The sequence below is a fragment of the Ranitomeya imitator genome, chromosome 8, assembly GCF_032444005.1.
Source record: "Ranitomeya imitator isolate aRanImi1 chromosome 8, aRanImi1.pri, whole genome shotgun sequence".
Lineage (NCBI taxonomy): Eukaryota > Metazoa > Chordata > Amphibia > Anura > Dendrobatidae > Ranitomeya > Ranitomeya imitator.
The window spans coordinates 72323298-72335957 of record NC_091289.1 but is presented as its reverse complement, the minus strand read 5'-3'; the positions used below and the strand labels follow the sequence as shown (position 1 = coordinate 72335957).

The 12660-nt window shown below is 46.1% G+C and overlaps 1 protein-coding gene across 2 annotated transcripts in view; it reads left to right on the top strand.

Moving 5' to 3' along the window:
• Positions 1–12660, top strand: part of GUCY2C (guanylate cyclase 2C) — an 842638-nt gene that overhangs the window by 125126 nt on the left and 704852 nt on the right. For both annotated transcript variants that reach the window (XM_069737068.1, XM_069737069.1), the window contains exon 7: positions 38–152. In XM_069737068.1, coding sequence (XP_069593169.1) covers positions 38–152 — 115 coding nt within the window. The remainder of the gene's footprint in view (positions 1–37; positions 153–12660) is intronic.

The following is a 12660-nucleotide window of genomic DNA, read 5'->3' as shown; positions in this document are numbered from 1 at the left end:
ATGAAGCAATGTCTTTACTGTGATTTTTTTCAAACAGCTCCCAATATTTTGAGAACAGCTCCTCTCTGCCCCATATGACAAAAGTATTGGTGTTAACCTTGGATCAATCAAATTTTAGTGGAATATCCAATGATTCTAACATAACCAAATCGGTAAGAAACAGAATAATTACATAACTGACATTGCATGCAAAGAGGATATTTGTATGTTTTATTTAATGCACAGTACATAATTGGTCTTTTAAGTAACAATTGCCTCTGGGTAATGTATTTACTGGTCCATTGTAACTTGGGACCACACAAGCAGTGCCAATGTTCAGGCCATGCAAAAGCCAAATATAGTAATATTTTTAATGAAACCCAACCGCAAGAATGATTTTCTGCCCAAAATACAGGAAATTGTGTAAAAAATATTGGACTACAAATGTGTCACATTTAAGTTAATCTACGGTACTTTAAAATTACAATCATTGTCTTGGAATAAATAACTATCATCATGAGAGTTTACTGCATTGAACAATGTTGTTTAATGAGAGAAAAATTTGATGGTTTACCCTGGTAAACTCCACCAGTAACAGTTTTTGGACCATAGAGACCCGACTGACACATCACCGACATAAAGAGCACATATGGCATATGACAGTATTAATAAGTTTGTCTTTTCATAGACAACCCTTCCTATTTGAAAAATAACTTAAAAGACCATTGTCAAACAGATAATGTTGCTAACATTCTATTCTATATGCTTTTCTGTAGTGCTGGAGTGGCGTCCGCAGTGGAAATAAAGTAACTTGAAAAATTATTCATACCCCATGAACTTTCTCACATTTTTTCATATTATACCCACAAAATAGGAAGTATTTGTGAAACGAAAAGGAAATGATACATTGTTTTCTATTTTTTTTTTAAAGAAATCTGAAAATTGTGATGTGCATTTGTGTTCAACCCCCTAGAGTCAAATGTTTGTAGGATCACCTTTCACTAAAATTACTGCTGTAGGCCTTTTGGGGTACGTCAGACTCTCTACCAGATTTGCACATCTAGAGGTTGAAATTTTTGCCATTGTTCTTTGCAAAATAACTCTAGCTAAGTGAGATTGAATGGAGGTGTCTGTGAATAGCAATTTTCAAGCCTTACCACAGATTCTCTGTGAGATTTAGATCTTAACTTTGACTGGGCCATTGAAACATGAATATGCTTTGATCTAAAAAATTCCATTTTACCTCTGGAGGTATGTTTAGGGTTGTTGTCCTGCTAGAAGGTAAACCTATGAAACAGATAAGGCAGCATTCTGTAGCGCTATAGCATGCAAACATAAAATCTGAAAATTGAATTGCATTACTGCACTAGAAATATGAAAAATTGTGTACCTGGCAGCCACGTTAAAGCGATTCTCGATGCCAGGACCTAATGCCAATCCTCTCTTAGACAGTCTACATCAATCTGGGAACCTAATGTGAATCCTCTCTTGGACTAAAGTCTATTTCTCTATGGAGGGGTAGAATCCTGCTGCAATTAAAAACATCTAAGACTAAGGGGTGGAGTGCTCAGTCAGAAGGCTAATACAAATATAAAAAAACAATCTGACTAGCTTCCCTGTCTTCTACCTTCCCTGCTGGAGAGAAGAATTTCCATAGCATGATGCTCCCAACTAGGGTTGAGCAAAACGGATCGGACAAATTCAAAAATCGCTGACTTTCGGCAAAGTCGGGTTTCGTGAAACTCGATCCTAGTGTGGGATCGACCGATCAGCACGCCAAAGTCGCATTTCGTATGACGTTTTCAGCACCATTTTTCAGCCAATGAAGGAGGACGCAGAGTGTGGGCAGCATGATGACATAGGTCTCGGTCCCCACCATCTTAGAGAAGGGCATGACAGTGATTGGCTTGCTTTCTGCGGCGTCACAGGGGCTATAAAGGGGCGTGCACACCGACCGGCATCTTACTTCTGCTGATTGTAGCATAGGGTGAGGTTGCTGCAAATGCATCAGAAGAAGAGATATAGTTAGGGAGGGAAGATTAAGCCCCGAAACTGCTTGTGCTGTAGCGATTTCCACTGTCCAACACTACCTTTTCTTTTGCAGGGACAGTGGAGTTTATATTTTCGTGCATCAGCGCTGTAGCTTATTAGGCTGCCTTATAAGGATCCCTGATAGCTGCATTGCTGTTTGTACGCCGCTGTACAAACCAACTGCTTTTTTAAGAGCAAAAATCCTGTTGCTCCTTTCTGCACAGTTATATTGTTTATTTGTCCACACTTTTGTGTGCAGAAGTCCTTTTTATTGCTGCCATACTTGTCATGAGATCATTGTAGGGAGATTGAAATTGTACTACAGCCCTTGTATTTTTTTATATATCTTCCAGCCACGTTCTGCCACTTGCATTGTGTAGTGTAATACACTGGGGCTGAGTTTTGTTGCAGTCTTCCCCACAAAAAAGGGAAATTTAAATTGGCACTAAGTGTGTTAGGAGTCGAGTTCCCGCCGCTGCACAGGGTGAATCTCGAGCCGTGTCTGCTGCGGTCTCCCATTCTGCATCAGCCGCAGTGGAGCCTGCTCAGCGGAGACGTCGGTCCCAGTGTCTCACTCGGCCTGTTACTGTGCAAAGGGTTACTGCTGCCTTTTCAGGCTCTGCTATTGTACCCTGCACTGGTCTGCGGCGAGCAGGCTTTTCTGGGACTAAGTCCTGCTTTGCACACACTGAGCATGCCCAGGGTAAGATCTCTCAGTGGAGGTCTAGGGTCACATGCTCAGGTACTGCAGCGACTTCCATTGGTCCTCCAGGAAGGCCCTGTACCTGATCAAGTTCTGTGGCAGCCTTCCGTTGGTCCTTCTTGAAAGGTCCTGTACATGCTGCAGCTATAAAAGGTTCGCATGGCCGCACGGCCATGCGCTAGTATCACCTCATGACATGAGCTTGTTAATTGTGGTTGCGCCTGTATGAGTGTGTTCAGGGACTCGGCTGAAATAATCCCCTAGTATACCGGCTCCTCCGGTGAGGACTGTTTGTATGCTTTTCTGGTGCGGGACCACTGACTGCCTCCAGCTCAGCAGTTAGCTGTGTTCCCCTGTGACGCTAACAGGACACAGCATCTTATTTCTAGCGACTCTGTGGAGTTAACAGAGTTTGCTTATACCACCATATAGTGCCGCCATTTGCCAGCAGCAGGTTCCTCTCCTGCACGGTGGACCCCGGGTTGCAAACGCACCTATTTATACATATATATATATATTCAGTACGTTCCGCCAACCCTAACATAATACTAGCACCAGGGTCTGGCTAGTTAATGGCGGACAAACAGCAATCCTTGCGGTATATCCAGCAGCTGGAGGGTAGATTGGCGGCTCTCGAGTGCTCAACCTCAGCTGTGGATGTTACCGCAGTTGCTGTTCAGGCTGCTAGCGTGGCTGCAGCAACCTTGTCCACGGCCACCCCTGTTCCGACTTTATCTCGCCTCCTGCTGCCAGAAAAATTTTCTGGTGATAGTAAATCTTGTAGGGGTTTCGTGAGCCAGTGCTCTATACATCTCGAGATCATGGCCGCACGTTTCCCCACAGAGCAGGCAAAGGTGGGATTTATTGTGTCTCTCCTGTCGGACAGGGTGTTGAAGTGGGCTACGCCGCTGTGGGAGCGTGGTGATCATATGGTGCAGAGTGCTCCGCTGTTCCTGAGCACTCTGAAACAGGTCTTTTTAGGGCCTCAAGTCACCCATGATACAGCGCTCCAACTGTTGGAATGGACTCAGGGCTCGTCCTTGTTCAGCCATTTTGCCGTCCACTTCCGTACCCTAGCATCTGAGCTGGAGTGGTCGGATAAAGCCCTTATCCCTATATTTTGGAGGGGGCTGGCTGACCACGTGAAGGATGCTCTGGTCTCAAGGGAGATTCCTGCCACACTGGAGGAGTTAATAGCTGTGTCTACCCGTATTGACCTCTGTTTTCACGAGCGGAGGTTAGAGCGGGCCCAGTGTAGGCAAAGGTTTCGGCTGGCTCCCACCTTCGCCAAACCTTTGGAATCTCCAGTCCAGGTCCCTGAGTCACATGAGGCAATGGAAGTGTCACGAGCGGGATCTAAGTCCCGGACCGCTCCTGCACACAAGGTCTGCCATGTTTGCCAGCAGTCTGGACATCTTGCCACCAGATGTTCACAGCGGTCGAGCAAACGTCAGCGTGTAGTGGTAGTAGGTGGAGGTACACTAGAGATGGCGACGTTGGCCTCCAAATTGTCCTTTAAGGGGACAATTACAATAGGCTCATTCACTCACTCGGTGGAGCTCTGCGTGGATTCTGGGGCGGAGGGCAATTTTATGTCTTCTGCCTTCGCCCAACGTCACGCAATTCCTCTGGTAATGCTAGCTCAACCAGTAACTGTACGAGTGGTGAATGGGTCGACACTGCCCTCACAGATAACACACCAGACCATCCCTTTCACTCTGTCCATGTCACCATCTCATCAGGAGATAATATCTCTGCTCGTCATTCCTGAGGGAATTGATGAGATCCTGTTAAGGATGCCTTGGCTACGGTATCACTCTCCTCATATCAAATGGTCCACAGACAGAATTTTAGGATGGGGTGAATCTTGTGGGGGTAGATGTCAGAGGGAAAGCATTCAGGTTGTTACAACTGAGGTACCCGCAGATTTATCCTCTCTCCCCAAGCAATATTGGCCCTATGCAGACGTGTTCTCCAAAAGGGCTGCGGAGACCCTTCCGCCTCACCGCCCCTATGACTGTCCTATTGACCTCTTGCCTGGTGCTGAGCCTCCCCGGGGTCGAATCTATCCATTGTCCCTCCCGGAGACGGAGGCAATGTCACAGTATATCTGAGAGAATCTGGCAAGAGGATTCATTAGGAAGTCAGTGTCACCTGCAGGGGCTGGGTTCTTCTTCGTACAGAAGAGGAATGGAGAACTGCATCCATGCATAGACTACAGGGGTCTTAACGCCATCAACGTTAAGAATAAGTACCCACTACCCCTGATATCTGAGCTTTTTGATAGGTTACGGGGAGCAAGCGTTTTTACTAAATTAGATCTGCGGGGTGCTTACAACCTGATTCGCATCAATGAGGGGGATGAATGGAAGACGGCTTTTAACACCAGGGATGGGCACTATGACTATCTGGTGATGCCCTTCGGGCTCTGTAATGCCCCAGCCGTTTTCCAAGACTTTGTTAATGATGTCTTCTGGGATATGCTTACCACCTCGGTCGTAGTTTATCTGGATGATATTCTCATCTACTCTCCAGATATAGACTCCCATCGGAGAGATGTTTGCCTCTTACGGGCTAAGTCCCTCTATGCCAAGTTGGAGAAGTGTGTGTTTGAGCAGGAGTCCTTGCCTTTCCTTGGTTATATCATCTCTGCCCAGGGATTGGCTGTGGATCTTGCCAAGATACAGGCTGTGATGGACTGGCAGGAACCCCATTCTCTCAAAGCGGTGCAGCGCTTTATGGGGTTCATTAATTACTATCGCCAGTTCATTCCCCACTTCAACTTTGGTGGCTCCCTTGGTTGCCCTCACCAAGAAGGGGGCAAATCCCAAGTTGTGGTCGGAGGAGGTCTCCAAGGCCTTTCTCTCGATTAAGTCACACTTCGCTAGTGCTCCCATCCTACATCACCCCGATGTAGATAAGCCATTTATTATGGAGGTGGATGCCTCATCCGTTGGTGCTGGAGCAGTCCTCTTCCAAAACGATGCTCAAGGTCGGAAGCATCCTTGCTTCTTCTTCTCTAAGACCTTTTCACCAGCGGAGAGGAATTATTCCATCGGGGACAGGGAGTTGCTAGCTATGAAGTTGGCTTTCTCAGAGCGGAGACATCTTCTGGAGGGAGCTCTCTTTCCTTTCCAGGTGTTCACAGACCACAAGAACTTGGTATATTTACAGACAGCCCAGCGGCTAAATTTTCGTCAGGCTAGATGGTCCCTGTTCTTCTCTCGGTTCCATTTCACCCTCCATTTTCTTTCTGGGGAGAAGAACGTTCGTGCCGACGCTCTCTATCGCTCTGTAGTGTCATCAGAGGAGGAGGAAGAGGAGCCTCGGCTTATTGTCCCTCCAGAGAGCCTGAGAACTGTGGCTCCGGTTTCGCTAGAGTCTGTGCCACCAGGCAAGACTTTCGTTCCATCTAATTTGCGACCAGAGGTTCTCTCTTGGGCTCACTCATCCAGGGTGGGTGGACATTTTGGGACCAAGAGGACATCTGAGCTCTTGGCGAGGACGTACTGGTGGCCGCATATGGCCCATGACATCGGGGACTATATTCGGGCATGTGTCTCCTGCGCCAAGAATCGGTCTCCTCTGCAACGGCCTGCTGGGCAACTTTACCCCCTGCTGGTGGCAGACAGGCCCTGGGAGATGGCCGGGATGGACTTCATGGTAGTCTCGGTTCTGGAGAGAACTCTGTTGTTTACTCAGCATTGAGCTGAATCTCTCTTCTGCTTATCATCCCGAGACGAATGGGTTGGTAGAGAGAGCCAACCAGACTCTGGTGACATACTTACGACATTCTGTCTCCGCCAGGCAGGATGACTGGGCATCTCTGCTGCCTTGGGCGGAATTTGCTTTGAACAACGCCGTAGCCGACTCTACCGGGCAGACTCCTTTTCTCCATAATTACGGCCAGCATCCGCGTGTTCCTGTGCCCATGCCCGTGTCATCCACCGATTCTAGGGTGGCAGACTGTGCGGTGGAGGCACGTGACATTTGGGACCGCACACAGGATGCCATTTGGGCCTCCAAGGAGAGAATGAGGGTTTCTGCTGATGCACACCGGCACCCTGCTCCGACCTTTGCTCCCGGCGACTTAGTGTGGCTCTCCGCCCGTAACATCAGGCTGCGAGTTGAGTCCACTAAATTTACGCCTCACTACATAGGCCCTTTCAAGGCTCTGGAACAGGTAAACCCTGTGGTCTACCATTTGGCTATTCCTCCGCATCTTGGTATCACCGACACCTTTCACGTTTCTCTCTTAAAACCCGTCTATATGTCCCGGTTTTCCGAGTCATCTGCCAGGACATCGGGTTCATCCACGGATGAGTTTGAGGTGAATGCTATCGTGGGGTGCAAAGTGGAATGAGGCAAGAAATATTATCTGGTGGACTGGAAGGGTCACGGCCCAGAGGACAGAACCTGGGAACCTGTGGAACACATTCGGGCTCCGCTCCTCGTTGCAGCCTTTGAGCGTATCGAGGCCCAAGGAGGTGGGGGCCCTAGGAGGGGGGTAATGTTAGGAGTCAAGTTCCCGCCGCTGCACAGGGGAATCTCGAGCCGTGTCTGCTGCAGTCTCCCATTCTGCATCAGCCCCAGTGGAGCCTGCTCAGCGGAGACGTCGGTCCCAGCGTCTCACTCGGCCTGATGCTGTGCAAAGGGTTACTGCTGCCTTTTCAGGCTGTGCTATTGTACCCTGCACTGGTCTGCGGCGAGCAGGCTTTTCTGGGACTAAGTCCTGCTTTGCACACACTGAGCATGCCCAGAGTAAGATCTCTCAGTGGAGATCTAGGGTCACATGCTCAGGTACTGCAGTGACTTCCATTGGTCCTCCAGGAAGGCCCTGTACCTGACCAAGTTCTGTGGCAGCTTTCCATTGGTCCTTCTTGGAAGGTCCTGTACATGCTGCAGCTATAAAAGGTTCGCATGGCCGCACGGCCATGCGCTAGTATCACCTCATGACATGAGCTTGTTAATTGTGGTTGCGCCTGTATTAGTGTGTTCAGGGACCCGGCTGAAATAAGCCCCTAGAATACCGGCACCTCCGGTGAGGAGTATTGCATGAATGTATTCAGGGACCCAGCTGAAATAAGCCCCTAGTATACCGGCTCCTCCGGTGAGGACTGTTTGTATGCTTTTCTGGTGCGTGACCACTGAATGCCTCCAGCTCAGCAGTTAGCAGTGTTCCCTTGTGACGCTAACAGGGCACAGCATCTTATTTCTAGCGACTCTGTGGAGTTAACAGAGTTCGCTTATACCGCCATATAGCGCCGCCATTCGCCAGCAGCAGGTTCCTCTCCTGCACGGTGGACCCCGGGTTGTGAACGCACCTATTTATACATATATATATACTTGGTGCGTTCCTCCAACCCTAACAAAGTGGATCTTCATCAGTCCTGTTAGTTTGTCGTATATCTTCCAGCCACGTTCTGCCACTTACATTGTGTAGTGTAATACACTGGGCCTGAGTTTTGGTACAGTCTCCCCCCCAAAAAAGGAGATTTAAATTGGCACTAAGTGGATCTACGTCAGTTCTGTTAGTTTGTCGTATGTCTTCCAGCCATGTTCTGCCACTTACATTGTGTAGTGTAATACACTGGGCCTGAGTTTTGGTGCAGTCTCCCCCCCAAAAAAAGGGAGATTTAAATTAGCACTAAGTGGATCTACGTCAGTTCTGTTAGTTTGTCGTATGTCTTCCAGCCATGTTCTGCCACTTACATTGTGTAGTGTAATACACTGGGCCTGAGTTTTGTTGCAGTCTCCCCCCCAAAAATGGGAGATTTAAATTGGCACTAAGTGGATCTACGTCAGTTCTGTTAGTTTGTCGTATATCTTCCAGCCACGTTCTGCCACTTACATTGTGTAGTGTAATACACTGGGCCTGAGGTTTGGTGCAGTCTCCCCCCCAAAAAAAGGGAGATTTAAATTGGCACTAAGTGGATCTATGTCAGTTCTGTTAGTTTGTCGTATATCTTCCAGCCACGTTCTGCCACTTACATTGTGTAGTGTAATACACTGGGCCTGGGATTTGTTGCAGTCTCCCCCCAAAAAAAGGGAGATTTAAATTGGCACTAAGTGGATCTACGTCAGTTCTGTTAGTTTTGTCGTATATCTTCCAGCCACGTTCTGCCACATACATTGTGTAGTGTAATACACTGGGCCTGAGGTTTGGTGCAGTCTCCCCCCCAAAAAAAGGGAGATTTAAATTGGCACTAAGTGGATCTATGTCAGTTCTGTTAGTTTGTCGTATATCTTCCAGCCACGTTCTGCCACTTACATTGTGTAGTGTAATACACTGGGCCTGGATTTTGTTGCAGTCTCCCCCCCCAAAAAAGGGAGATTTAAATTGGCACTAAGTGGATCTATGTCAGTTCTGTTAGTTTGTCTTATATCTTCCAGCCACGTTATGCCACTTACATTGTGTAGTGTAATACACTGGGACTTAGTTTTGTTGCAGTCTCTCCCCCAAAAAATGGACATTTAAATTGGCACTAAGTGGATCTACGTCAGTTCTGTTAGTTTGTCGTATATCTTCCAGCCACGTTCTGCCACTTACATTGTGTAGTGTAATACACTGGGCCTGAGGTTTGGTGCAGTCTCCCCCCCAAAAAAAGGGAGATTTAAATTGGCACTAAGTGGATCTATGTCAGTTCTGTTAGTTTGTCGTATATCTTCCAGCCACGTTCTGCCACTTACATTGTGTAGTGCAATACACTGGGCCTGGATTTTGTTGCAGTCTCCCCCCCAAAAAAAGGGAGATTTAAATTGGCACTAAGTGGATCTATGTCAGTTCTGTTAGTTTGTCTTATATCTTCCAGCCACGTTATGCCACTTACATTGTGTAGTGTAATACACTGGGACTTAGTTTTGTTGCAGTCTCTCCCCCAAAAAATGGACATTTAAATTGGCACTAAGTGGATCTACGTCAGTTCTGTTAGTTTGTCGTATATCTTCCAGCCACGTTATGCCACTTACATTGTGTAGTGTAATACACTGGGCCTTAGTTTTGCTGCAGTCTCTCCCCCAAAAAATGGACATTTAAATTGGCACTAAGTGGATCTACGTCAGTTCTGTTAGTTTGTCGTATATCTTCCAGCCACGTCCTGCCACTTATATTGTGTAGTGTAATACACTGGGCCTGGGTTTTGTTGCAGTCTCCCCAAAAGAAAAGGGAGATTTACATTGGCACTAAGTGGATCTACGTCAGTTCTGTTAGTTTGTCGTATATCTTCCAGCCACGTTCTGCCACTTACATTGTGTAGTGTAATACACTGGGCCTGCATTTTGTTGCAGTCTCCCCCCCAAAAAAGGAAGATTTAAATTGGCACTAAGTGGATCTACGTCAGTTCTGTTAGTTTGTCGTATATCTTCCAGCCACGTTCTGCCACTTACATTATGTAGTGTAATACACTGGGCCTGAGTTTTGGTGCAGTCTCCCCCCCAAAAAAAGGGAGATTTAAATTCTCAACAAGTTTATATACACCTTCTACCTTGTTTTACAGTACCATATAACGGTTGTTATTTTGGTTAGATTTTTCCAAAAATGAGGAAGTCTGGTGGAAGAGGCCGTGGGCAGTCGTTGCCAGCTGGTACTGATGGTGGTGGTGGTGGTGGAGCATCTGGTGGTAGTGGGAAGAGCAAAATAGCACTAAAGGCTGGAGGTGTTGAGCCAGCGTCATCGTCTGGCTACACAAGGCCTCGATGGCTCCCTTATCTGGGAGTAGGAAAACAGCTTTTAAAGCCGGAGCAGCAGGAAAAAGTTTTGGCTTTCCTTGCTGACTCAGCCTCTAGCTCTTTCACCTCCTCTTCAGAAAGTTCAAAATATAAAAGCAGCGAGTCGTCAGTGGATGCTCCCGGTCAGGAACAAGTCGCTTCCTTGTGTCCTTCACACAAACCGAAAGTGAAGGATGCGGCAGGCGACACTACAGTTTACTCCATGGAGCTCTTTACACATACCGTGCCTGGGTTAGAGAGGGAAATTGTTAACAGCCCATTACAAGATGAATCGGACATGGAGTGCACAGATGCACAGCCACAGCTAGATTATTATAGAACAAAAAAACACATGGGCTACTTGCACAGTGAACAAGTCTGTAGAAACCTGTTCACACCACCAAAGAACTTGAAGACACAAAAGCGCGCACAGAGGGGTCAAAAAGTACTCTGTTGTAAAAAAAGGTCACAGTAAATAAGCAAGTGCTAGTCAAAAAATGAAAAAAATACAGGGTATTTAGTTAATACGTTTTTTTGCAAAAAAATCTATGTTAAGCTGCTCCACCAATCGCCAAGGTATACCCATAATAGAGCAGTCCTATCTAATGTATATAATCCCTATCTGATGTATTTAAAGACCTGATCATCTGTATAGTACCTGTATAAGCAGGGTTCAGAGAGAAAATATCCATGTGGACGTGCAGGATGGAACAGCTACAATGCAAATGACCCACAGAGGAATGGTGAACTCCCCAGTCTTGTAGAAAACAAGTGAACAATTATAGAACCAAAAAACACATGGGCTACTTGCACAGTGAACAAGTCTGTAGAAACCTGTTCACACCACCAAGAAACTTGAAGACACAAAAGCGCACAGAGAGGTAAAAAAATACTCTGTTGTAAAAAAGGTCACAGTAAATAAGCAAGTGCTAGTCAAAAAATGAAAAAAATACAGGGTATTTAGTTATTAAGTTTTTTTTGCAAAAAAATGTATGTTAAGCTGCTCCACCAATCGCCAAGGTATACCCATAATAGAGCAATCCTATCTAATGTATATAATACCTATCTGATGTATTTAAAAACCTGATCATCTGTATAGTACCTGTATAAGCAGGGTTCAGAGAGAAAATATCCATGTGGACGTGCAGGATGGAACAGCTACAATGCAAATGACCCACAGAGGAGTGGTGAACTCCCCAGTCTTGTAGAAAACAAGAGAACAAAAAAAGTAGTAACTAAATACCCTGTATTTTTTTCATTTTTGACTAGCACTTGCTTATTTACTGTGACCTTTTTTTTACAACAGAGTATTTTTTGACCCCTCTGTGCACTTTTGTGTCTTCAAGCTAGATTATTATGCTGTTCCATTGACTCGGATCACTACATTGCCCTCGCATTGTACTGAGCCAGAATCTGACCCTGATGAGATTATGGTGCCCCGTCCAGAACGCTACACGGTGACACAGAGGAAGGTGCACATGACTTTAAAGAGGAGGTGATAGATGTTCCAGTTGTTGACCCAGATTGGCAGCCATTGGGGGAAGAGGGTGCTGCTACCAGTAGCTCAGAAGCAGAGGAGGATGATCCGCAGCAGTCATCTACATCGCAACAGCTTTCATTTGGCAGTACCCGCCCCGGAAGAAGCATTTGCGAAATGGCGCTCGTCGGGTGTCGGGAGAGCGCTGCCAGCTTATTCTACACACGTGTATGATCCCTTGGCACTAGCCTTTTTCTCTACTGTGGTGCACAGCAGGTAACACTACCAATACTGTACCTTTTATTCATATGCCTTATATCTCCTTCACAGCAGCCTATGCCATGGTAAATAGGGATTCCCTTGTCAGTTTTGAGTAGCTTTACTTAAAGCACTAGCTGTCTCTTTACTGTATATTCCATCCTGTATTACATTGGCTTCTTTTAGGTCTGCTACATCAGGTTATTTTTTGCACTATTGTGGGAAAATATAGTCTAAAAGTTTAGCAATTACATTTTTTCACTTTGCACTTTAACCCTTATTATATTTATGTTTGAGGTCTGTGAATCTAGTGTATCTCTATGCTCACCGCATTAGAGGGGAATCCATTCATATATTCTCTATTTACTGATTAATAATCCTATTAATTTTTTCGCTGGCCCCTCTCTCCCCCTATCATTTGGAGGTCCCATTTTGTCTTTTTTATTGTATCATTTTTAATATTTGTATTAATAAACATTAATTTTAAATTTATTATAATTGCTTA